The following is a 26685-nucleotide window of genomic DNA, read 5'->3' as shown; positions in this document are numbered from 1 at the left end:
TGGGGACTTGGAGCCTGGAGCAACAGGGCTTATCTTTGGTACCAGTGCTGTTCCAATCGAGCTCCAGGCTCATAGCCCAGCTCTGCGGGCTGGGTTGTCCCCATGCTCACCATACAGTCACTCGGCTGTGAGCCTTCCTGCTGATGTGCGTCAGCTGCAGACCAAGCCCAGTGTCGTGAGGTCGTGTGTGAGCCCAGTGCTGTGACACTAGGGTCTCCTCCCCGTAACTCTCAAAGACATCAGGTGGTTTAGAGGCCTCAGAGATAGCTGAGGTCATGAGAGTTTTGTGGTCCATTAAGGGAGATGTGTTAAGATGCTGCCTCTATACCACCACCGAGGGAAACAACGCTTTGTGATAAGGCTCCCTGCTTTATAAGATATCACAAAATCTGCACCAGGGAGGAAGATCTCTAGCACTCACGAAACTCTTAGGGGGAGATAAAGCCGAATCATGCCCTATAATAGCTTTTTTCTGCTGCTCTGTTTTCCAGTATCGGTGGTTTTTCTCAGAGCCCTGCCTCCTGTGCTGATACAGATTGATGAGCATCTGTTTTTTATGTTTCTGAAGAAGGCCGTAAGCTACGTGTTGTGTAGAAACTGTAAAACGTGACTGTCCCGTGTCTCTTTCCAGGCTCCACCCTGCAGTCTGTCATCTGCTCCAATGACGCCCTCTTCTACTTCGTGTTCTTCTACCCCTTCCCCATCTTCGGCATCTTGATCATCACCATCCTCCTGGTGCGGTTCAAGAGCCGAAACTCCAGCAAGAACTCGGAGGGCAAGAACGGGGTCCCCTTGCTGTGGATCAAAGAGCCGCACCTCAACTACTCGCCCACTTGCCTAGAGCCACCGGTCCTCAGCATCCACCCGGGAACCATAGACTAAAGAGGCAGAGAGGTGCCCAGGAGGACGCGCAGAGAGAGAAGCAGAGACACACCAGGAACCCTAAGGAACAGAGTGGTTTTCGTTGTTCTTGTTTCATTTGTTTCAGTGTCTGTGCTCCAACGCGGCGGCTGAGCTCTGCGGAGCGCCCAGCCGGTGGGGACAGGAAGGTCCGAGGTTTCTTCCAGCACCTGTGGGAACGCACCCAGCCACCGAGACAGCACCGAGCCTGTGCGTTTGCTGTACATAGCGGATATTCTTCTCATTAATTTTGATCCCATCCGTTGTCCTTTGGGCCATTACTTTTTCGTCGTCGTTTCTTTTTCGTCTCCCAAAGAACTGTAGGCTTCCCCCTCTCTCCATACAGCGAGGAGTTCCCAGGGGGCTTTTGGTCCTGGGACAATCTCTGGAGGTAAATGTGTACGTGTACCAAAAACAGACTTTGTTTTTCCTCCTGAGATTCTGTGCCACGGTGAAGAAGGTCTTTCCCCAAGGTGCACTGAGCTAGCTGCTCCCTCTTCCAAAGCAGGCAAAGCCAGGACCACCTCTGGGGGTTTAGGTGGGATATTGGGAAGTCCATCTCAAAAACTGGCTGTAGCCTCAAGATCTTCTTGCCTCTGTCTTACTGTTTTCATAGGAGGAGGCAATTCACCTTTTGGGAGCGTTCCCCAGTCTTGGAGAAACTGAATGTTCAACGCGCTTGCAATCAGGACAAAAGCAATTTAGCTCGTCTCCAGGAACTGAGTGGGGGAACAGAAGGAAGGTACCCGAAAGCCCTGACTTTGTTTTAATCAAAGAAGGTCCTCATGCGGTCCAGCATGCCAGAGAGATGCTGCCACCGATGAGGCAGCTCCTCTCCGTGCCCCACTTGCCTGGGGACGGGTGGCTGGATCCAGTCTCTGAAGGCTTCAACTTGACCAAAGTAATGACTCTAGAAGGGGGGAAAGAGAAAGCTCCGTGGGTTGGATTCACGGTCCCTGGATGGTTCAGCCGAGGAGCCCAGTCACAGCCACGCCATGCAGCAGGGATGTGCCCTTAACCACCTCGTGTCACCAGGGTTCCCAGCAGCTCGCGCTGCTTCCCAGCACGAGCTTGGACAGGGCAAGGAGCCTGCATCGCACCTGCACCCTGGGGGCTTCCACGTCCCTTTGGGTTGAGAGAAATCTTCCCATACATGTGTGTGCATGTGCCGTTTTCCATTTCTGGGGCTTTAGGAGGAGAAACCCTTTCACCATAAGTCCTCTCTCCTGCTCTTGTTGTACGCAACTGCCGTGACAGGAAATGCTGTTCTTTCTGTGAAAGATATGGCTCTCACGAAGCAAACCAGGGCTCTCTCCATGTGGGGCACCTACACTCGAGTACCCCGTACTGCCAAGTACCCCTGCTGTGTCCTGTGGAGGAAACCGCCTCCTCCCCAATACACCCTAAGCATTTTGTCTGGCGGAAGAAAATGTTTGCCAAAAACGGCCTTTTGTTGTCTTCCTTGATGTCTTCCTGGCAAATCTGGCCATTTGTTTTTTGCAGCATGGCTGAAGCCAACGGGGGCGGACGGGTGCAGCCGCAAGACCCCCCCCCGCCTCGCGTGAGAGAGGTGCCATACCTACAGCTGCCGACCCCTTTGGGAGGGTTGGACCCCTCTTTGTGAAGAGAAGGGGACCTCAGCAGATGCTCTGTAGCACTAGTAGGTTAAACCCTGATGCCTTGACGTTTCAGAGGTGGTGAAGCCTCAGGTGGGAGATCTGCATGGCACATCCTCTCTCCTGGCTAGAAGAGGAGCTTGCATCTAACCTGCGTGGATGCAGATGGTCCCACTCCAGTGGCAGGAGAGTCCGCTGCCAACTCTACTCCTCCACCAGAATGTCATTCGTTTCTTCTGCTGAGAAGCCCAAATTGCACTCATCCCTCTGCAAAGTCTCCCTCCTTGAGACGTAATTGCTTACTGGCCCCAGCATACGCATAATATCACACTCCTATATATATATATATATATATATATCTCACACACCCACACACTTGTCTTCCCTTTCTGGATAAGGAGTCTGCAAAGAGAGGAGTGGGATGAAAAGTGAATGGAACTGAAGAACCAAGACATGAACAACAGCAGCTGCAGCCAGTGGGTATTGTTTCATAAATGTAGTATCTCTTGTACATACTGCTTCAGGGCAGGAACTGCAATTCATTTAGGTTTAAAGGAAAAAGAGAAACTCAGCAGGAACTGTTCTTCCTTGGAGAGCATGCGCTGCATCTGAACCAGGCTGCTGCTCTCCAGCCTGCCTGCCCCAGCAACGCTGCCCTGGACCAGGGCTCTTGTGGAGGGCTTTCCCGCAGCCACCTTCCCCTGGCCCAAACTGGTCCCTGCCCAGCCGGCAGTTCTTGCACCAAGCCCAGGCTTTCCCAGGAAGCGGCTCCTGTGATTGTCCCCGAATGTACCTTGCCGCTGACATTTCTCCGTTGTTCTGGCAGTCTGTTGCCCAGTCTCAAAGTTCTCTTTGTTTTTATAAGGCAGACTCTTCCTGTAATGAGTTTCGACATGAAGCTTTTCAAACCACTCTCTCTGCTGTAACTTTCTGTACTGAACCTGAGATGAAAGAGAGATAGCCTATCCATGCATGATGTGGAAAAATGTTTGGGATTTTTTAAAAAAACAAAAAAAACAAAAACAAAAACTTTGTACTATGTTGCACTAAAACATGTTTTATACAACACACCTGAGAGCTGTAGTAAACTGTGTTGAAATTGTGATTCATACTGCTGCTGGTTTTTGTCTGATTTGGGCTTTTGTTGTACCTTTATGCACAATCCCTACGTAAAGGTGTGCTGAACTCCCAAGCCAGCTCCCCCTTTTAGGCAGCCTGTCCTTCCACCCATGCTCCCTGATGCACCAGCTCTCCTCCCTCCCCAGCAGTACATCTCCACTCAGGTAGGCTGGAGCTTGCAGCCACCTTGCACCCTCTGGCTCTTCAGGCATACCGTCTCTTCCCATCCATTCATTCATCTCATAGTAGCATATAGTATTTAACAGAGACATGCCAGGGCTATTTTCTGAACACTGGTTTTGAAATTGCTCTTAAAATAGTAAGCGCTTTGCAGTGAAGTAGTCTGGATTTGAAGAAGCATTTTTTAATGGAATAATACATGGTAAATAGTAAGCAAATATTAACATCCTTGATGGAAGCAGAAGACTGTAGTTCACTACAGAATCTACTTAAGCTGATGTAAAATGCAACATCTTAATTCTCTCTTTACCCACCTTTACCTTCCACAAGGGTTTAGTCAGTAGGGTTGAACTCCCCAGTTAACTGAAATAGGGAATTGTGATATATTTTTACACGTATAGCAAAATCAGTGTGAAATTGTGCAAAATGCATTTGCAATGTAGAAGCCAGTAGGTTTTTTAATTATTTTTTTCCAATATTCATAGAATCATAGAATATCCCGAGTTGGAAGGGACCCTCAAGGATCATTGAGTTCAACTCCTCACAGGTCTACCCAAAAATTCAGACCATATGACTAAGAGCACAGTCCAAACACTGCTTAAACTCCGACAGGCTTGATGCAGTGACTACGTCCCTGGGGAGCCTGTTCCAGCGCATGACCATCCTCTCAGTGAAGAACTTCCACCTGATAGCCAGCCTTAACCTCCCTTGTCGCAGCTTGACTCCGTTCCCTCGGGTCCTATCGCTGGTCACTGAAGAGAACAGATCGGCGCCTGCCCCTCCACTCCCCCTTGTGAGGAAGCTGTAGGCCACAACGAAGTAGTTGTCTCAGGCTGTATATGCTATAATCAGTGTGCAAAGGAGAGCTTTTAATGCTACAGATGCTCCCCCCCAACGCTCCCAAACCCCACGGTGGCCTCCCTGCCACACCAGCACACGCAAGCAGGAAACATGAGCCTCCCACAGGTTTACGTTCAAGTACATTAAGCAAAAGGCAGCAGGTGGCGTAAGCATACTTCCTGGGGGGGTGGGTCCTGCCACCCCCACCTAGGTGAGGCGGTACAAGTCCTTGCCCACCTTCTCCAGGCGTTCCCTGTACTCCAGAGGGGCATAAAGGGAGGCAGCGACCCCCCGAAAGCCGTGCATGGCCCCCCACCAGCAGGCCGCAATGGCGGCAGTGGAGTCGCTGTCTCCCGTGTGGAAGAAGGCCCGGTGAGCCAGCTCTGTCCAGGAGTCCCCCGCGCCCAGCAGCGCGTCGTAGGCGATCATGGGGGCATCGTGCCCGCTGCTGCCCCCCCAGCCGTTGTAGCTGAGGGAGGTGTAGAAGGAGTCTCTCTCTTCCACGCCGTACTTGGAGGGGAAGGTGGGCAGCGAGACCCCGTCCAAGATGCCTCTCTCCGCCAGGTATTTTTTCCATTGTTCTTCAAAGTAATACCTGCAGAACAGGGCACGGGACAGAGGGGGTGTGAGAGAAGTCCTGCAGGAGCATACACCCAGCTACCAGAAAATGCGCTGCCGAGAGCCCGGAGCAGCAGCTCAGCAAAATGGTAGGCGTCCCCCGTTTGTCAAACAAGGGACAGGATTTACAGTAAGAGGCACAAGGACATGTTTCAGTGAGTTAGATTTCCCCTTCCTCCAGCCACATGGGAGAAGGCAGCCCACCACCTGCCGCTGTTGCGCTGCAAAGGATTCGAAGGCTCAGATCGAGAACTGAGTCATCCTCACAAACTCAGCGTACCTCTACCCGTGTCTGTGCACAGAGCCACGCCGAATACACATCCAGATTTGGTTACGACTTTCAGACTGAGCTCAGCCCTAGACCTGGTGCTCTTCCCCAGCCCTGGTTCCCATCTTTCATCAGGTCATGGTTGAGATGACAAGTCTAGCTGCCTCATATCGGATCCAAAAAATGTCAAAGCTACATGACACTAAAACAACCTGCCAATTTTTTGTGATGTTAGGTGTATTTTTCTCCTGGGGGACATCAGAAACGTTCTGAACCGACTGGATCCCGTGGCAGGCATGAGCTGCTCTCGGAGTTAACCATAATGTGATTACTCAAGCTTAGGTATAAACAGCGCTCACCCTCCCGTACATGAGGCTTAATTTAATTTTAACAAAGCCTGGCACCAGCAGTGCGGCTCACCATTGCCCCATGTTCTCCTCCACGAAGAAGCCGGCCTCCCGCACGTAGGCCTTGGCGCGCGGCAGCACCTCCAGCAGCCCCTTCCCCCAGGCCGGGGGGCGCACGCCGTTCACCGCGAAAGCTGTGAAGAGGGCCGAGGCCAGGGACCCCAGGTAGCCGGTGGGATGGTGGTGGGTCATCCGGCCGCTCTCGATGCTGACTTGCACCAGGGTGTCCAGCTCGTCGGTGCGGCGGAAGCGCAGGCCGATGCACATGGAGCGCATGGCAGCCCCGCAGCCTCCGCCTTTGGGGCTGAAGGGGATCCTCCAGCCGTCCGGCTTCCCCGGTTCCAGCTTCAGAGCATTTTTCTGACACATGGCACCTGGGCAGGGAGGAAGAACCACACGTCACGCGGAGATAGCGTCCTGTAGCACGGGAACCGATGGAAGACAGGCAGGGTAGGAGGGCATTGCCCTGTGGAAAAGATTCAGGCTTCCCTATAAATACAGAAGTTGTCTGCTCGCGTATGGCTCTTGCCTTAAATTGACAACTGCACCCTGCATATTCCCAAGCAGACCAGATAATTCCAGTTTGTGAAAATAATTATAAAGCCCAGGGGGGTAAAAAACACTCCACTGCTGATTTTTTATTTATGCAATTTATATTGTCACTATTTACATTTCATGTTGCTTGCTTAATAGCATCTATAAAACATTTATACTATCTAAACAAGGTATATTATGCACAACTTTATCTAGATATCTAGATATCCATAAATAGAAGGGAGATTTGGAGGGCCATCAGATCACGTTGATCCAGACCCAAAGCAAGACTAAGTAACTCTGCTGTTTTCCTGGCAGACGTTTAAACTTCTCTGCCTCAGTGCTAGGAAATACTCCCTGCAATAAACCCAGATCTCCCTTGCTGCAGTTTAAGTTTGTCAGAAAGTGAGGAACGCTGTACTTTCCTCACTGCAACAGGGTTTTGCATGAGTAGCTTTGCTGTATTTCTCCTAAATAAGCTGAAGAATAACTGTATTATGTCAATTGAAAGGTTTGCCCAGCCCACTAGCTGCTCTCCAAACATCGCCACTAGCCGGTTATCTATGGAAAGGCTACAAAAAATGTGGCAACTACAGTGTTTTCCCGAGAACACCCACATGGCTTTCAGCAGACAGAGGAATTGTCCTGAGTCTCAAGTTGGGTCCAAACGGTAACATTCAGTAACACCCAATGGACCTAGCTGCCCTGAGCTGCCCTCGTTATCTTGAACCCACGCATGACTTCAGCCTCCTCTAACATCCTATGGTAATCTGAGCCACGATTTTGTTATGCAAAGTGTTTCCTTTTATTTTAAACTGCCATTTGACAATTTCCTTAAATTCCCCTCTGTTTTTTTAATTGCAAGAAATAATAACTATCCATTCACCACGCTATTCAAGTCTGTATATACTTTGGCTCTCCTCTTCAGTCTTCTGCTCTAAGTGGACACCCCAATCCAACTTTTTCCCTCTTCAGGTGGGAAGCCACACATCAACTCCTCACTGCCCACCTCCATCCCTCTCCTAGTTCTGCTATTTATTTTTCAAAGTGACTCTGCTTCTTCCAGTGCTGCTGCTTTGATAATACTCATGTTAGTTCAGCCCTTTCATAGGTTAAAGTCACTTGCACAAATACATCCAAATTTCAGAGCCCAGCAACCTTCCCTGGCGAAGACCAAGAAAAAATTTTAAGTGCTAAGCCTGAATGCTTGTGTGCGAGGAAGAGGAAATAGGTTTCAAGTATTACATTATCTTTGATTCTCTTCTACCTTGCTTGGCAGTAGGATATGGTGTACGTCAGTCTATTTTACCAGCACATGACATTTACAGCACCCTTGTAACCAAAATACCTCCAAATCCAAGCACGGTTTTAAGATTGGCTCCTGGCCACATACTAGCAGTGCTAGCACTGGTTGGCTGCTGTCAGTAATAATGTCACATGGATCCTTTTACAGTTCTGGTCTACGTTTCTTTAGCAGCCTTCTCTTCTGACAGTGTCGGTACATTACATGCATATTAAATCAGCACAGGGTACAGCCCTCTGTGCTCTGGTGGACCAGCTCACTGTGTCTCAAACTGAAAAAGCAGCTCTGTCCTGTTGCTCTCACACTATTTGTGCAGCCAGCCTGTCATCGGAAATAAATTTTGAGAATGGGAACAGCATATGCAAGGCTTCCCCACAGGAAAAAGAAGGGCTGCCGACCACTGCAGCCCACACTGTCAGGCTACTTTCATTCTCATGAATTCCCCGCAGCGTGACCCTGGCACAAAGCAGAGCTGCCATCTCACCAGCCTCAGCCCTGCCTGGTGTGCCTGCGTGCTGGCCTCTGCTCAGATGCTGGCATCACACTGGTAGATGAAGCTTTCTGGTTTTGCTGTCCCACACAGCCCCTGGATCAGTCCAGATGTTCTTTACACATCCTTCCTCCAGGTGATTTAGAGTGAGAACTGCAGGGCCGTGTCCCTCCGCTGGAAGCAGCAGCAGGCAGAGTGTTTGATAGGGGTGGCACCGTGCTCCGCCAGCACTGATCTTCACCAACCTCTAACTGAACTGCCAAGCAGGTTATTTCTGTGGTGTCTCAAAGTGGGCATGCACTCAAGCCTCTAAATATGCTTTCTGTGTAGTTTATTAATTCAGTGCTGGCTGCTATGTATCAAAATCATTAAGTGTGCTATCAGTATAATGTCTAACTTTGTTATGATTAACACAAAATAGAAGCAGTTTACAAATCTAAATACACTAAGCATTGCGCTTATGACCTATATAGGACCTAAAAAGATCCCATCAAACAAAACCAAGTTTTTAAAAAGCTGAGCCAATTATCGTATTTGTATGTCCTTGGTAAGACAGACTTTCTGGCAGAAAGACAAGGGGAAAGGGTAAGAGCAAAGGGACTAGGATAGCTCAAAATCAAAATATGCACAACAAATGGAAAATGAACTCTGTAATCTTCTTGGAACTGCAAGAAGGGCATTTCGTCAGGACGTGTTTTGACATGTTGGGACCAGGCAACTCAGTGCTTGATAAGCAGCGGGATTGTTCATTAACTGTTATAAAAGAAAAATGAGGAAGATGACAAGGCTTAAACTGTAAAGAAAGACTCATTATTTTGCAATAGCAAGCAGACACTTGATTGCAGCTTTAAGCCTGTACATATTACTTTAGGAGATTACTACTCACAACATGCAAATGAAAAAAAATTGTAAATCATACCAGTATACAACAGGTAGGACTCTGGTGATTTATGAAGTGATGTATTACAAGTATGATCCTCATGCTTTTAAACAATTAAAATATTAAAACATTCAAAATCTGATTAAGGAAGAGTAAGTTGAAAACATGCTGTTAGGCCTTTTTTTAAACTGCATTAAAAAAAAAAAAACTAGCAAAAAAATAATCCTGTGGGAGTTTCTGAATCCAGAAATTCTGTCTTGGACACTTACCAAATCCTGGTTAGGAACTTCATGCAAACTAAACTAAATGTAATACTGTTTTAAGGAAAAAAGAAATGCAAGCAAAAAGCACTGTGAAAAAAGCCAGTCTGGAAAAGTTTCATGTACAACTGGATGCTATTTCTGGAACAGGCTTCTATGCCATTTATTTTGACTTTTCATGAGTACAGACGTGCTGGTAACACTAACAGCACAGTAACAGCTGGTTAGGGTCTGTCAGTGCACATAATAAAGGTGAGTTCAAACGATCACATATTCACAAATAATTCCATAGGTAGAGGACTTAGACCAAAAAGAACAGAGCAACAGGCAACAGCTTTGAAGCAGAAGGTTTCCTGGAGAGCTTTGCAGGCAAGTGTAACATCATAGAAAAAGAAATATGGCCATTCTTGTGTCACTTAATTCATTGGATTTGCTATCTGCAAAGAATAATGAATTTGGGCCTGTGGCACTCCACAAAGAGCAATAATAGAGGTAGGGATTAACTTGCCGTTGAATTAAGACAGTGAGATATACTGCCCTTCTCTCTTGGGGCTGCTTATTTGAGGGACCCTACTGTGGCCTTCTGGTGACTAATAAAGGTGTGGGAATCCCTTTGTTACTGTGGGTTTTGGTTTTCAGGTCTGGCTTTCCTTGTGTGGGTGAACAATGTGACTTTCCCCCACTATTCTAGGGGAATCTCCTCTCTATTGGGTGAAAGTTGCAGCAGCAACTTTCCATTCTCAGCCTTAAAGGCTGCAATTCCCCAGTGAGTATTTAATCTGTTCAGAAGAGCATCATCTCAGGTTATGTTTCCAGTTATCGTCTATTTACTCTGAACTGCCTTAAGAAGTTACTGACACGCAACTTCTATCATTACTATTTACAAATACAACATGGAGACCCTGGAATGCAGACAGCTTCTAAGGATATGGATTAGGTGTTCCCTTTAGTAGTAAGGCAGTGAACAGTAGACAGCTAAGTGTCAAATTTAAGTTCTCAGAGGCTAAGACCTGTTCAACTCGTTTCCTGTGGTTGCAGCAGGAGAACTCCTGAATGCTGTTGCAAGAGCATTTTCATCAGACTTCCATTTTTTCCACACTACTTTCCCTCCATCACAGAATTTTATGAGGCAAGCATTTGTGGAACCAGTGCTCACTGAAGAATTTGCATCTCTTTGTTCAGCCAGATAACCTGACCTTTCCTTGTCACTCCAATTAGTCACCATAGCAAATTTACTTTGAGATCCCTTACTTCCAAATGGGAACTGCTTGTGAGCATGCTGCAGCCCAGTTACTCACATATGGACTGCAGCAGGTGTGCTATTATACTTAGCTATTAATTACTAACATTCCAATTTTAGGCTCTTCTCCTTTTCATCTCAGATTGTAGCCACCAAGCTTAGATAGCAGAGACAAAAATAGCTTCCAGGTGCTGTCTCATTGACAGCTGTGGTTGGTCCACCTTGGCAGACCCCATCAGCTAGGGGACGTACAAGTTGCTCCTTTGCCAAAACAGCAATAATTCTGTCAAAAATTTAACCTGCTGGCTGCTGCTATCCTAGCAAGCATCATTACCTCTTCTTAAATATTTTATTAATTAATCTACTCTGACAACTGAAATTATCTGTCTTACTGAATGTTGATATTTCAGCCCTTGACATGAGGGTAAGCAGTGGCTGTGGAAAGGTACGCAGAATTCCTGCTCAAGTTTCTTATCTGTTTTACCTTTTAATTGTACACCTCTGTCACACTATGTTTAGTGACCCTAAGAGAACAATGCAGGATTTGGTCTTTCCCAGGAAAACGTCTTTTAATGTCAAGCCAGAACATTTGTGATATATTTTGGCCAATCCAGATAGGCATGAGTCCAGCCAAACTTTTTTCATTTTTTTAAATTTTGCATAGCATTGCAGCATTTGAATGTTTCCTAGACACTTATCCTGCCTGCACTAGCCAAGTTAGAGGCCCAGCCTCCAAAGCTCCTATTTAAGTTTATTTCAAGCATCCGCAGGAGGCTGGGCCATCTGCAGAAAGAGAGATGGGGGCCTCAGGGAAGTGCTGGGTAAGCAGGCCTGGGTGAACCAGGATCTGCAGGAATACATTGCATGCAGCTTGGATATTGCAGCCTGTGAATGTATCCTTCCCAAACGCTGCCATGCACTGCCAGTCCCTGCAGCTTGTGCCCCAAACTTGGCAGCATTGTGGTCATGCCAAGAAAAGAGAGAGGCTGGACCTACAAGGTTCAGAGATCTTAATTGTGGCCTGACTGTCCAGCTGCAGAAAGTAGCCACTCAGAGCTAGCCAAAGGTAGAATTTGGGTTTAATGAACTTAATTACTCCATGCAGGGATTTCCCTGCCTTTAAATATTTTATGTGCAATTTATTGCATTTGTCAAAGGAAGTTCTCTATTAATGCTCTGTTTAGAGGTGTTATCTTAACACAGCATTTCAAGATGCACATTATACATGGCTGAATTTGTATTTTTCCTCCAAGAGTGTAGGAAAAGACACTTCCCCAGTGCAAAACCCAGCATTCCTCCCCTGAGTTCAAGGCCAGGCCTCAAACACACCTGTAAGAATGTCTTATAAATGTAGGCAAAACAGCATTTTTTCTCATCTAGTTCTGAGACGGCCCAAACACCTCAGCCTGCCTTTTTCTATTCTCTTCAATTCATCTGGAAACGGGTACTAAGTGTAGAAAACTTTTGGCTTTACATGAAATATGATTAATGCTATAAACAGCCAAAAGCAACGCCTTAAGGTGAGAAGCTGGGCAGAAGCAGGGCCAGCCTTGGCTCCAAGCTGCATGAAAGCGAGAGTCAGTAGCCACAAGGAGAGAGGGGCAGAGGACAGCTCTGCCAAGGCAACATAACGGAGGGGTTACCTGGGGCTCTGCCCTTCATGTCCTTCATGCACTCCTTGTAGTTCTTTGCAATCAGGGAATAGAGATGCTCTAAACGTGGATTTTTCCCAGCAGCTACCAGCGCTTCGGCTGTGGCCAGGTGCATCACTGTGTCATCGCTGACTTTCCAGCCTTTGATGCTGATGTTGCTGAGTCCTCCCATCTCCGCCAGCTCCTTGTGGATTGTGGGGCCGTGCTGCAGGAACTCCCATTTCCCATTGTAATAGCCCAGCGCATCTCCAAGCGCACTCAGCACCATAGATGCCACGTAGTTTTCCATCTCCTTAGGACACAATTTTTGCCCCAGGATTGCTTCAATGCAGAAAGTACTATGAAGAAAAGGAAAAAAAAAAAAAAAAGAGGAGGATAGTAAAGAAAATCTTTCTCAGTTTAGTACAAGCCTTTAATGCTAACCTCCAGTAGCCTTGAAACGTGGCCTAGCACCTGCATCTCGCTCAGAGAGTATGTTCCTTCAAAGCACACACATCCCCCTGGCCCTTCGGTAGGTAGTAGGTGTGCTGCATCACCCGGGCAGCCCAGCCCTGAGGCAGGGAGAGCAGGGCACGTCCTGCCAGGGCAGCAGCCAGCCAGGACAATGCTGTGTGTTCAGAGACCAAAATGCAACGGCAGTACTGCAGAAATATGTAGGGAAGTAAAGGCAACCCACGTTTTCACCAGACATAGCCCACGGGAGTAAGGAGATTGGATCAGGCTCCCAGTGATTTTCATACCACGAGGATAACTTGAGAGTGAAGCCCGCTTTTACACACTCAGTGCCAGTCCATTCACTCTTAAGCAGCGTAAGGCAGAGCCTGGTAAAAGTGGCAGAGAGGGGCTCTGACCAACAGCTGGCCCGTCTCCAGAGGCTGGCTATAGACACGTGTGCTCTCACAACCAAAACCAGGTACTCCAGCGGGTATTTTAAGCAACACTTCCCCCCATCAGCCAAAGCACTTCAGGGTCTGCTGCTTTTTGCTTCTGTGCCTTGATATGCGCTAAGGAGCCTGTAAGTCTCCCTTCGTCACATGACCCAGGAAAAATGCAGAAAGAAAACCAGAGGCGCAGCAAAGAAATTAAGTTACTAAAAAACTGCTTTGAGGTTAAGCATGTGATTTGCCTGGCCGGGGGGAGAGGAGGCTGCTTCCCGCTGCACAGCGCCGTCGCAGCCCCTCACAACTTACACGGCCAGGATGCCGAAGGCAGGGTGCCGGCTCCTCGCATCCCCTCGCCCAACCATCCAGCAGGACACCGCGCCGAGCCAAGGACACCGGGCCCTGGCGAGGTCCTGCCACCAGCGCCTCTCCCAAGGCTACCCTGCTGAGGCCTCCAGGACGGCGGCGGTGGCGGCGCAGTACGTCCTCTTTGCGTCACCACCGCCGCGACAGGCCCGGCCCGGGAAGGGAAGAGGGGGAGGAAGGCGGAAGGCTTGCTCTGTCAGCACAGCCCTGAGATCCTTCTCCAGACATAGAGCAGCTGCAGCACGGCCACCGAGCAAACCCTGCAGCTGCTCTCAGGCATCAGACGCCACGGTGGCCATGGCCCCTGCCACCGCTTGGGGCAGGGGGAAGGCCAAGGCCAACCACCAGCAGGGTGGCAGCAGAGGGGAGCACCAGCCCTCACCGACCCCACTGCCCCGGCACTGCCGGGCTTCGCTCCCAGGGTGTCCCCTGCCTTGTGGCTTTGCTGCTCAGCCCCCTGGTATGCTCCTCTGCCAGCCCCCGCTTTCCCTCCCACGCCTCCCCCCTTTCATTTTCGGGGTTCTGCTCTGTCTTCTTGCCCTTAGGAGCCATACAGTCAATTTGGAAATGAAGTCGCCATGTGGAAATGATTATTTTCTTAAAAAAAAAAAAAGGTAAAAATGACAGATGTTTTTGGCATCCCCCCCTTACTTTCCTTTTGAAGCTATGCACTGTTTTCCTGAGCACACACATACCCCTTTTAGCCGGACCGCCAGCCTCCTCCTGGGTGCCAGCACAAGTTATCCTCTGGGCCCTGCTAGCCTCCAGTATTTACCTGGAGCTCTGTATGATTCAGCACAAACCCCTCGCAGACCCAGGCCTCCTCTGGGCTGATTCCTGCTTTGTCTTGTGTTGGTGGTCCTGCTTCTTTGCATCTCAAAGTGCTTGATGACACCATTGCCTCCTACAAGTTTTAAACTTTTTTTTTTTTATGCTTGTTGGGGCTATGTAGCTCGGGGTGTCTACTGAATGGGCAAAGAAGGAAAAGAAAAAGGAAGCAGGAGCAAGAAATAAGAATAAGCATGGCTTGGACCACCATTTGCAGAGGCTGAACCTTCTCACCAACTCACGGTCCCTTGGCAGGCACACACCACATCTCCAGAGCCCTGATTCATGCAAGGAGGTACCAACAGCTCTTATGTATGAAAAAAAAATCAAAATAAAAAAATCCCCCCATGCCTATGAGAGAAAGCAGTGGTAGTTTTAGAGCTGCAGCCCTGGGGGATTTCAGGGCAATCAAGACTGCAGTGCTGGGCCAGAGCAGAGTCCCTGGGGAATTTGGGGGCAAGTAAGACAGCCGGCTGGAGCTGGGCCCTGGGGGATTTCAGGTAGCTGAGAACGCTGAGCTGTGCTGGAGCATCCACCCCGGTGGCCTCGGCTGTTCAGTATTCAGTGTCCATTCAGACATTTACTGCTTCTCTGCCACCCTGCTGTAGACGCGGAGTTTGAGAAGCATCTGCTACACAAAACAGTAACAGAAAAGAAAGTGGGAAAAGAAGTTTCTGGTGTATCAGCAGAGCCAGTGGTGCCTGCTGACCTTTTCTGCTTGGGTCTGTTTTATACAGAATGGCTCAGAATTTACTCAGGTTGCTCCTATGCTTAAAAGCAAAACAGGGTTTTTGTCTCCTAAGGTTTGGGCCTGCGAGAGGGAAAACCCCTCCTGCTTTTGGCTGGTTCTCTGTGAGGAAGGGCTTCTGCTGCAGCAGTAAGGGCAGAAGAAAAGAAAGTCGCAGGGTTCCCCAAATGGCCATGAAAATGAGAGAACTCCTCTGCATTAGCACAAAATGCCTGTGGCACTGAAATCTTCGGATCGTGCCACTGTTTTCTGGTTCCTGATCTCTTTCAGCTTCCTAAAAAATGAAACCAAAACATGCCTTGGAGCTAAGCAACGTCTCAGATGTGTCACAAAAAAACAGCGAGACCTACTCACTGACAGGCAGCAGCCGACCAGCCAACAGCCGGAGCCATCATCAGAAGCCCACAAGCATGGGGTGAGGAGAGGGGCAATTTACAGGCTTGAATGAATATGTTATTCCCAAAGGGACCCTGTGGGATGCATGAAGAGAGCGCTGTCCATCAGGCACACCACCAGCCTGGGGTCGGTGCAGGGCAGCATTGCCCTGACTCATCCAACAGCATGGGAAGGTGGGGACCCATCTGGCAAGGGTGACCTGCTTATAAGCCATGCAAAAAGTTAAAGACTCATGATATTGCACCTTTCTGGGGTTTTTGTCTTTTTTTTTTTTTTATATGAAAATTTAAGTTGCGGTGGACCTATGGCCAGGATATGCCTTCTGGAAAGTACCACCTTGGAGCAGCTCACTGACATGCCCCTGCCATGTGTTGGACACTGTGGTTAGTACTTGCTTAGACTCAGAATTTTCCTTCATGTTCATCTGGAAAAAAAGGGTAATTCTCTCTGACTAAAAAAAAATGTGCCTTTCTAGATGAACCCAGGGTTAAGAGCCTGATTCTGGGGGGCTGTGAAGGGCGGACTGCAGTGTTGGGACCATGTGCAGATTTAGACCTGTGGGACATTTCCAGAGAACTACTTGAGGCCTTCAGGCCAAGATCTAGAATAATGTGTAAATTAAAAACACATGATAGCAGCTCAAACTTGTGCTCTCTTGAACCTGGCAGTGCCTCTATTCTAAACCCTACAGCTGTCCTTGAAATGGGGCTGCAAGGGGACATCTGGGATTTTCATTCTTCACCTCTAGTGTGAACCTTTCCCTTGCCCCTTATATTAAAAGGTGACTTTCCAAAGAGTCTTTTGGGCCCTCACACATGTTCATTTTGGACCGCGGCCAATCTCTAGCAGTCTCTCCTTCTTTTAATAGCTCTTTTTTCTCTGTAATGACAGCTGGCATTTTTTTTTTCTGAGTGGGGAAATACTTCTGGGCTTACCCTAGCTCTCAGTCCCCAGGTGTGCATCTTTCTTTGTCACTGGCCAGTAAATAACAACACACTGTAACACGCGGTGACTGACATTTAAAGCAGGAGCTGCCAGGGCCACGTGAGGGCTGCTGGGGACCTGGAGAGCTCACTGCGGCCCTCCACGGGCTGAGTGGAGGTGAGCTGGCGGTGTGTGACCCTGTGCATGATGCTCGCCGCCGTGGGGCAGCTGGGGCTGCTGCACTCAGTCTGGCTCGGTGGCTGCAGCCAGCATCAGCAGGTGCTTCTGGCCCTGCGCTTCCTTCACCCGAGGCATGGCAAGGAGCTTTCTGCCGCGGCTTTTCCATCTGGTGGGGCAAAGACTCTTGCTTGCTGCCTGCCTTCCCATGGTCATGACAGCGGGGGGCTCCCACCTTGCTTGGTGCTGTCCAGGGAAACACGACTGAGTAAGCGGGCGAGTGCCTTGACTCCAAACACAGCCTGTGTCTGAGGGGAAGCCAGCGCAGAGGTGTTTTTGCCTGGAAATGGGATCCTGCGTGGGTGTTCTTTGGGGAGTGACAAGAGAAGTTTTGAAGGACTTGGCTGAAGCGGCTTTTAGAGAGCGCAGCAGAGGAAGTCCCTCCGTGTGACCGACTTGGCTTCAGGGAATACTGCTCTTCAGACTCTCATTCAGGAAACCAAATTTCGTTGCAGAAGTATCTGCCTCTTTCTTTCCAGGCTCCTTCTACAAACTGTCTGAGAGAGCTTCTGGCCAGGGCAAAGAGGAAACTGAAAAAGTAGTGTGATCTGTGCGTTGTGTTACCTGCACCTCTCTTCAGGGTGCTTCCTAAAATGCCCTTAACATGCATTTAAAAAATTAGGGGAAAAAAAATCGGTTTCAAGTAACTGCAGTTCTTCAGGGTAGAAGATAAACGGGGGAAAAAAAAAAAAAAAACAAACAAACAAACAAACAAACAAAAAAAATTTCTTCACCAGGGAGAGAGGTGTTGTGATGGCCACCAGGGATATCCAGCAATGTCAATCCCAGGGAACATCTCCTGGATGAGCTGAGGGCTGCGATCACCTCTCCCTCATCCACATCTGGTAAAAGGAACTGCAAATTCATTTTTATCACCCCTCCACTAGGTTTATAGCTGTTTTATTTGGTAAATTGGAGTGTATGGGTACAGGGAGCACCCCAGCAGACTGCAGGTCCTGCTTATGAGCCCAGGGAAGTCAGTAAAGCAATCCTGTTCAGCTGCTGCGGATGTGGGATTTGGCTCAAGCGGCGGATATGAGGCTGCGGGGCTGGCAGGCTAGTTGCTCCTTGATGTAAATAAAGTGACATTTTCATTTTCAGTCGTGTGCCAGTGCTGGCACTGTGCTCCCCACCTGCAGTACGAAGGCGTTTGTGGGCTGCTTTCTTTCCATGAGCTGCTGGCAGTTGCACCTGTCCTTTCGGAGCATGTAGGGGCTGGGGGACACGTTGGAGGGGTGTCGCGCCTGCGAGCACAGGGGCCCACCAAGCCTGCCTTATGGCCAACTCAATCCACAGCCACTGGCAGGATAATTTGAAGGCTTTTGGTGAGGGTCATCTGCCTGCAGCATAAAGCCCACTTGGGTCTCCATCCTACCAAACAGAGTCAGCTAACTTGAGAGGGGGTAGAGATGGGGACACTGGCTGAGGTCTGGGGGAGCAGATGTGTGGGAATGGTGTTGAGAAATTCCCGTTAGCTTATCAGGGAGCACTGACAGCACCAGGATCTGCCTGGCTGAAGGATGACTTTCCTCAGCTTGAATGACTTAAACTGAGACTGGGCAAAATCCTAGATATGATAGGTTAGGAAAAGCCCTGTGGTGTCTTTGAGTTATTTGATTGGGTGGTTATTTTCCACCACTGGGATTTCTCTTATGCTGGACTATGACCTGAGCCTCTTCTCTTGTCTTTCTCTTCTGGCTGTTTCTTCACCATCTCCCTCTAAAACTCTGCCATTCCTTGGACAGACTCTCATCTGTGACTGTATACCAAATAACAAAGGGGCATAGGATTAGTGGGAAAATGCTTAGTAGAAAGGACAGCAAGGCACGACATTTTAAAGTTTACTTCTGCATTTGATTCTTCATGAATTGGATTTCAGAGAATTGGGAAGTGCTTGTGTGTGACAGAAGAGGAACACATGAACAAGATCGCTGAACACTGTTGTATCCATTGGTCTGACGAGGCTTAAAAATATCTGCCTGCTTCCTTTCTCTACTTACGCACTTTCTGTGATGCAATTCAATGGTGGCACTGCCTTGATGCGTGGAAGAGTCCTGCTGGAAGGAGGGGCGGGACGGTGGTGTGAGTTGCCCTCCCCACTTCCGAACTGACACGCACCCCGTGCACGTACCCATGCTCACAGGGGAGCAATGCCTTTGGAGGAGGCCACAAAAGACACCTCTGTGCTGCCACCACAATGGCCCTGGTCTGGCAGAAAGGATGGGCGAGCTCTTGACAGCAATCACTAGGCAGAGGCTGCTGTTAACTACGAAACCTCTTGCTTTTAAAACAGACAGCATTTGAGATCTGGGAGGAGATGATCTGTCACTGATCTGCCAAGTAGATGGCTGCACAAACATGCAAGATAGTGAAAGAGGATCTGGCTTGGGGAGAAAAACAAACGTATTTGACTGGTGATGCCTGTTAGACCACACGTTGTCAAAAGTCAGTTGAAAGTTAAGAAAATCACAACCCCAGCAGACACAGGGAGGTGTGGAAACAAAGATGCTGCGCCTTTTGTAGGTCCAGTATTCCTGGGGTTCATACAACACAATGCTCTGCACTACCTCTGCAAAGTTAATATTCTCCTACGAAGACAGGCTGAGGGAGTTGGGGTTGGTCAGCCTGGAGAAGGCTCCGGGGAGACCTTACAGCGGCCTTCCAGTACCTAAGGGGGGCCTGCAGGAAAGCTGGGGAGGGACTCCTTGTCAGGGAGTGCAGGGATAGGACAAGGGGGAATGGCTTTAATAAAAAAGAGTAAATTTAGATTAGATATTAGGAAGAAATTCTTCACTCAGAGGGCGGTGAGGCCCTGGCACAGGCTGCCCAGAGAAGCTGTGGATGCCCCATCCCTGGAGGTGCTCAAGGCCAGGCTGGATGGGGCCTTGGGCAACCTGGTCTGGTGGGAGGTGTCCCTGCCCATGGCAGGGGGCTGGAACTGGGTGGGCTTTAAGGTCCCTTCCAACCCAAACCATTCTGTGGCTCTATGATTCTATGATTCCTTCAGCGTGGAGCAGACAGGAGAAAATACTCTTTATAGAAGACATCTCCCTCGTGCTCCAGCCCAAGCCCTCAGCAGTGAGAACACCGAACAGCTTCTTGTTTGACATGGATGTGACAAGAGCACGAGCTCAGGGATCAGGCTTTGTGTCAGGACAGGCGTGAGCTGGATGTGGGGAATGCATTGGTCTCTGCTCTGTCAAAGCAGCCACTCTGCCAGAGAGCCGGAGGGCAGTAAGAGCCAGCGCAGGGTGAGATCTTTTTGCATGCTGTTCAGTCATTGCATGCGCTGGGACTGGTGTGCTGGAAATGAAATGTTGCTTATCCCATCCCCAGCCTCCAGAGCCTTCTCAGTTTTTCCACAGTATATCCCTGACATGCCAACCGCTTTGATGTAACGCAGCCATGCATGGCTTGCTTTGCCTGCGATAGCGAAACCTGGGAGGCTGTGCTTGGACTGACACAAATGTGTCTAGCCATAAATGAGCCATAAATGAACCCGTAGTGCCTCATGCCTTGGCCAGGAGGCAGCAAGCCAGAAGAACTGATTGCACACCAGCTGGAAAGCAGGCAGTTGTACACGTGGGTGGTGGTAGGGGGAAATGAGGGGCTACATTGCCCCAAGTTCAGGAGATAGCATGTGAAAACATAGCCCAGTGGTAAGGATTTCTGCCACTGAGAGGAGCATAGCAAAGGTCGTTCCTATCATTACACAACCAAGGCTGGAGAGGTACGTGAGCCGGGGCCTCCAAGCAGCCAACTAGCCTGACCTCAGTACATGGAAAAAGAGTTAAAGTGCAAAACAAGTTTACCAAGGCTATCTATCTCATGCCAGGCTATCTTAGTAGGTTGGTGGGGTGGGTTGTTGTTGTTTTTTTTGATAAGATAATTGATTACACAGACAGAGGACTTCGGAAAGGCAGCCCTTACAGGCAAAACCACTGAGCTGGAGAAACAGAGGATTAATGTGAGTATTGTAAGTATTTACCTAAAGAAAGGATGTCAGGAGGCTCTGTCTTAAGGGAAGCAAGCAGGGTGGAAAGAGGTTATTAACTGGGCTCCTCAGAGGGGTGATCTTGTTTACCCAGAAAGAAAACAGGCATCAATCAGATTTGGTCAGATTTGAAGGGCTGGTTGCTGCAGAGATCACTCAGCCTGCAGCAAGTAGAGCTGAGGGCACCTAGGGCTGGAATAAGGGCAGCAGAATGAAAGTCGGCAGCAAAAAGTCACAGCTTGTGCATGCAGAGCCTGGCTGTAGGACATCTTGCTCCCAGCTTGTCCCTGCCATCTGGAAAGTATAGGGGAAGGGCAGTTCTGGTTGATCATAAATGATGATGAATCCTCACTATTGTGCAGCTGAGAAGAAAACTGTGACCAGAGATGAGATCTCCTCAGGTTGAAGACATTTTTGGGTGTTTGTGAAGGCTCTTCTTATTTCCAAAGGTCATCTCGGGGTTGCCAGTGATACTTGCTTGTACTTCAGTAAACAAGAGCTCAGCTCTGCAACACCAGAGGGGGAATCTGTGAGTATATATGTGCCTTAGCATGCCTTCCGAATGGGCCAAGCACGGCACCTGTGCCATGAAATTGGCTTGTCTCCTCTCACAGCATTTCATGAGCATGGTGAGGTCTCAGGCCTTGCCTCAGCCTGTGCCCTCTCCCGGTGCCGTAAGCAGAAGACAAGATTTATTGGTGGAGGAGCTGAATTCAACAGGCAGGCTCACCTGAACCTCACGGCGAGTGGGTGGTGTCCCTGAAGTCACCAGGAAGACACAAACAAGTATCCATGCCCCAGAGGTCTGAGGGTTTTGTCCAAAAAAAGTGTGATACCCATGTAAAGGGGGAAGTCCCATGGCTTGCACTTACAGAAAATCACTCTTTTTTAGGTTCGAAGGGAAAAGAAACAAACCAACACTGGACACCACATTTAGGTTTGAGGTTCAAATGTTTTCAGGTTTGGTTCTTGTTTTAGGTTGTGGGGGCTTTTGCTTTTGTTTGTTTTCTCCTGAACTCCCCCTCCCACCTTCAAATGTCAACCTGGCAGGTTTCTGGAATTGAGTCCTTCTGAGCTTTGCTTCCTGAAAGCCTTGAGTCTGCACTTCCCATGTTGGTGCCTGATTTGTGTGCCCATTAGCACGATCTATGTCTGCGGACACATTGGCAAGGACAGATACATAGCTGTCTCTAAATAAGTAAATCTGCCCAAGAACGTTGTGTTTGGCAAGAAAACTACTCTAACGTGAGGAGTAGCCATCCCACAGGGTGTCAGCATGACTTTACTGCAGAGGGAGGTTTTGGAGGCCCTTTGCACTAATCCCTCTACCGAGCACATACAGTTCTGCTCTTGGGGTCTGACTCCCATTGAAACCAGTGTTTCTGACACAGATCTGTGTCAGAGCAGTATTCACACTGTTGTATAGCACTGTTGGCGCTGATTTGATGCCCTCTGTTTGCTACCAGGAGCCATCCCGTCTTTCTAACCTCAACTCACCAGGTTCTGCTGCTGATGCTGGTTCTAGGGCTTGTTTGATATTCCAGTAAATTGATGCATCTCACAAAGATGGCACAGAAAAGCAAGTCTATTTTATTTAGTTAGTTTTTCACTGGGTTAGCACGTTGAACCAGATGCCAAGGGAGCACGGAGGGGTGAATGTGCCAGGGTGAGGTTTGTCCCTCTCTCTGACTGATCATATTGAAATAATTCTCAGGATTCTTGCAAGTGTGCAGCATAGAAACCAAGTACAACATTAATTAACTGGGGGTTACTAAAATCAAAACAAGATTTTGACAAGAAAAACTCACTTATAGGTAGTCAGCCCTTAGTCATACTTACCAATTCCCCAAGTTGGCAGGACAAATACCCAGCAGAATCTACCATGTAGAAGGCAGACTCAAAGAACTGTTTTTCAAACTCTATTTTATACCTCAGCTCATTCATTTTACACATGCATTTTCATATCTGTGCATTGTTGTGTTGACACACATGCTTAAAGGCTTACTTGCTTACTTTGCAGTGTTTTAGTTTCTCATCGTCACTGTGGTTTTATGATTAAGACAGCTTGAACTTCCATGGACCTCTCCAAAATATCTAGGACCAAAGCCCTCAGACACAGCAGAATAAGAGCCTTACACTTTTTTGCCTACTGAGCTCAAGGGCTGTCTCAGTTCCCCACGTAGCACAGAGCAATCCTGTCCTGTCGGGATAAGAACCAGATTGAAAATCACTTTCCCCATGACCCAGTCACTTGTGCCAAGTAGTACAATGCCTGATTAGGCAGGCTTTCCAGGGAGCTGGCTGTCCTCAGCTGCTCTCTGGCGCTGCTCACACCCATGGCAGAGAGGGCAGGGCTCCAGCAGCCCCCTGAGGTCAGGCAGGTCCTTTCTTCATGCCTGAGCACTTCTGCATTCAAATCTCAGCTGTGTAATAATGCAAAAATGGAAAATACAGCCCGGCGTGCACCCCCAGGTGCTGCATTTCAGCAGCATCTCCCTGATCACTCAGCTGGTGCTGCTGCACGCAGTGCTGCCTTGTGCCTGCTTTCTGTGCCTGGGCCAGCATGAGTGCTGTCAGGATGAGGCCACCTCAGCCACAGCCGTGCTTCCCACCCCATAACTGCTGTGTCCTGGGAGCCTAAGCTGCTTGTGGAAACGGACTGAGGCTCCCAGCCCTTTATGAGCCAGCAGAAGCCCGGGAAGCAACCAGCACAAAGCATAACTTGCCGCACAGTACAGCCAGCCACCAAGCTTAAGCCACCCCTCTGCTGAAATAGATGTTGAAAACATTAAACAAAAAATCAGCCCGTGTCTTCCTTACAGCCTGGTGCTGCTGAGGGCTGTGGCTGCCTGGCATAGCTGTTGCAGTCAGTGCAGCCTGCTTTATGAAGGAGAAACAGGGTGTTTTCTGCTCTCTCTTCATACACTGGGATGGAAACCACAGGAGATTGGGTTCTCCGTTACAAGCCAATGAACCACTCCTGCTGCAAAGGAAGAGCCTGCAGGAACTAGACAGGGGGGGCAGTGAGGGCGGCTGTGGATGTTAGCTTGCTTGCATGCTGCGGGGCAGAAACCCGCTGTTTCCTACGTGAACCACATGAGCATGCTGGGCTCTTCTGCATGGTGGTTACACACAGTGATGCCTCATAACAGCAGAGCATGGTGACAGAGACCACAGTTTGCTGTGCTGGTGACTGAAGAAGGTTAATCCCAGATTATTAAGACAACTTTCTTTTTGGCAAGAAGCCCTGGTGCTTTCTGAGCAGTAAGCATCCGATATCCATACAGTATCAGGACTCAAGTTATGTGTTCACAGAATCACCAAATGGTTGAGGTTGGAAGGGACCACTGGAGACCATGGTCATTGATGAGCAAGTTGAACAGGACCGGACCCAGTACTGACCCCCGGGAACATCGCTAGCTACAGGCCTCCAACTAGACCCTGTGCCACTGACCACAACTCTAAACAAAATTACTCTGTGCCAAATAGGGTGGGTGCATTTTGCATTTGCCTAACTTTAATTAATTTCCCTGCTTCTGAGTCATCAGATTTTGTTTAAAATTTATTCACCACTTCTGACTTAACATGGCCCAGCAGACATACTACCCATGCTTTCTGATGCGTGTCACCAAAGCATGCTACCCGTCTGTGCATGGCCAAGCTGATGCCAAGCACTACTGCATGCCCTGGGCATTTCCACAGCTGGTTATTGCATATGCTGGACTCTGGTGAGGGTCAGGCGATGTACTTCTGGTAATTCCCCTGTTCCCAGCACACTCTGATAGCCGCAACTCTCTGTCTTGGTCTTACTAGGGCACAGTTGGGACCTTCATATTACTGAGCTAAGCAATCTGTTTTTTCAGCCCAGGTCCCTTGAGAACTTGGGTCCAGGGCAGTGGAGAAGCACAGTATCTAAGAGATGATGTTAGGGAAGGGATGCCCAGCAAATGTGTGCAACCTTTGCTAAGCAATTTTAATTTATTAATACAATTTTTCCTCCTTCAGTTGGCCTGAGTGCCAGTGCACATCAAATGCCATCCCCCTTGAAGTGGGCCATAACCCAGCAGCATTTTTGGATGAGATGAGTTTGGAGACCTCTCAGCAAAGGGTCTAGGGCACGAGAGGTGTGGTTCCTTCCCATGCTCTGAGGGACCAGGGCCATCTCTCCTGCCTTGCATAAGGGGGGTTGCTTAAGTGAAGCCTGCTATTGTTTCCTGAAAGTTCTATTTTTTTCTGTAAACAAGACCACACTTAGGCTCTAATCTGTGCCGAGTTGAAGCATTTAACTTCTTCAAATCTTGGCAGCTTTATAGTCTGAAGGTTGGGGACAGCTAGGGGGAGAAACCAGAGCAAGGAATCTCTTGAGCTGTGGGGTTTTTGTTATTGTTATTTTCCTTTATAAGACGAAAGTGATTTTCTGTAACCCGAAACTGCTGGATTTTCCTCTTTCCCCACAAAGTGTTTCCCTTTGTTATTGCCATTGCGTAGGAGACAGCCTACCTTTGTCTGAACAGTTTAATTTCTCAAGACATTAGGACTTGTTTAGTAAGGCTGCCATCTGTCTTTCTCTTACAGGAAAAAAAAAATAAAGTCATTTACTTCCACTAATGAACAGATGAGTGTTATCAGCTCAATTCAGTTCATTACTCCATGTACCTTTTATTTCACATGATAATATTGGAGCTATCGAATGCTGAGAAAAAATACTTCCTAGAAATGTTAATCTGCTTTGAAATGGGGGTCATTTCTCAGACAAAAATGTTTTTAGGGCACTTGCACAATGATTTTTTGGTGACGTACATCTCTGTAAACACATCTTGGATACTTTCCATTCAGCCTGGACGTCCTTGTACTAAAAGCACGCAGGCGTGCTTTTAATTCAGATTAACAAAGGCGGGAATGTCCGTTCTTCATGTTAACACCAACCAAAGGGATCCCAGTGCTGTAGCAGGGCATGTGATTATGAATCCTCACTGGAGAGCAGGTGCTGTGTGTTGTTTTTCACTATTTACCCACTTCTTCTCTTTCTGATATATTTCTGCTGTGAGATGTTGACTGAGAAATAGGAGGAGGTGGTGGTTTGGTTGTTTTCAGTAATCACTAAGTGATGAAAACAGCAAAAGTCTGATTGTGCTGTTTCTGCAATGGAGGCCCTGCCATTCGGAAAAATCCTCAGTAGGTCAACATGAGAAATCTAGTAGTGATGTAACTGAACAGTCTTCCTCTCCAGTGTCAATGATTTCTACCACAAATGCTGATTAGTCAAGTTAATTTCTTCCACACAGCACATACGCTGCAAAATTTCACTTGTCTTTTCTGCTTTTTTCCTCAACATTTTGTGTGAAAGCAAAGGAAAAATGTGGTATGTATGATGTTCTTACATCTTCCTCTTTTCCACAGCAATTGTTTTTAGCAGAATTTAAAGTCAGTTTTCTTATTAAATACAAGCTTCCCTTTTCAGGCTGCCATGCTTCTTACACACGTTTAAACTTGACCCTGGAGCACATATAGTTAAAATGCTGAAGGCTTATTAAAGTGCATGAGAAAGCTTATTCCTACGGGACTTCCGCTGTAAATTACTGGGCTTATAGTACCTGCTATCGTGTTCACATAAAGGAGCCTCTTTTGAACTGGGACTTCAATACGAGTCCTTCAACTTTGTTAGCACTCCTGACTAAGACTGCCTAACACCCCTTCCTTGAAGGGCTGGCTTCTGAGAATCAAGGACATGTGCTTAGGGAAGCTTTAAGTGATGGACACATTATGACGTCTGCCTCTGATCAGAGCAGAACAAAGCACTTGACTGCTGTGCTGTTTCTGTTGTTGCAATCGCCTCGCAATCAGGGAGCTTTCTATACGACAAGATACCAACAGCCATGATACTTAGAAAAGGAGAAGGAGCCCTGGCCAAGAATAACAGAGTTAGGGTTTCTGTATCAAATCCAGACAGCCTTAATGAGGCAATGAGCTGCTCTGGATTGCTCAGTGGGTAAGAAGGGGCACA

The 26685-nt window shown here is 48.3% G+C and overlaps 2 protein-coding genes across 2 annotated transcripts in view; one reads left to right on the top strand and one right to left on the bottom strand.

The window, feature by feature from the left end:
• IGSF3 (immunoglobulin superfamily member 3) overlaps positions 1-3625 on the top strand; it is an 86760-nt gene extending 83135 nt beyond the window's left edge. The window contains exon 10 of the mRNA XM_083806057.1: positions 632-3625. Coding sequence (XP_083662183.1) covers positions 632-882 — 251 coding nt within the window. The 3' untranslated portion in view covers positions 883-3625. The remainder of the gene's footprint in view (positions 1-631) is intronic.
• Positions 3626-3977: 352 nt separating this feature from the next.
• Positions 3978-14021, bottom strand: ADPRH (ADP-ribosylarginine hydrolase). The gene is made up of 4 exons (XM_083806224.1): positions 13498-14021; positions 12299-12645; positions 5962-6322; positions 3978-5250 (listed from the first exon to the last, which is right to left on the bottom strand). Exons 1-4 carry the CDS (start codon positions 13551-13553, stop codon positions 4863-4865), a joined length of 1152 nt encoding a protein of 383 aa, XP_083662350.1. The 5' UTR covers positions 13554-14021; the 3' UTR covers positions 3978-4862.
• Positions 14022-26685: the final 12664 nt, after the last annotated feature.

The sequence above is a fragment of the Anser anser genome (assembly GCF_964211835.1).
Source record: "Anser anser genome assembly, chromosome: 1".
Taxonomy (NCBI): Eukaryota; Metazoa; Chordata; class Aves; order Anseriformes; family Anatidae; genus Anser; species Anser anser.
This window is presented reverse-complemented; position numbering and strand designations above follow the sequence as displayed.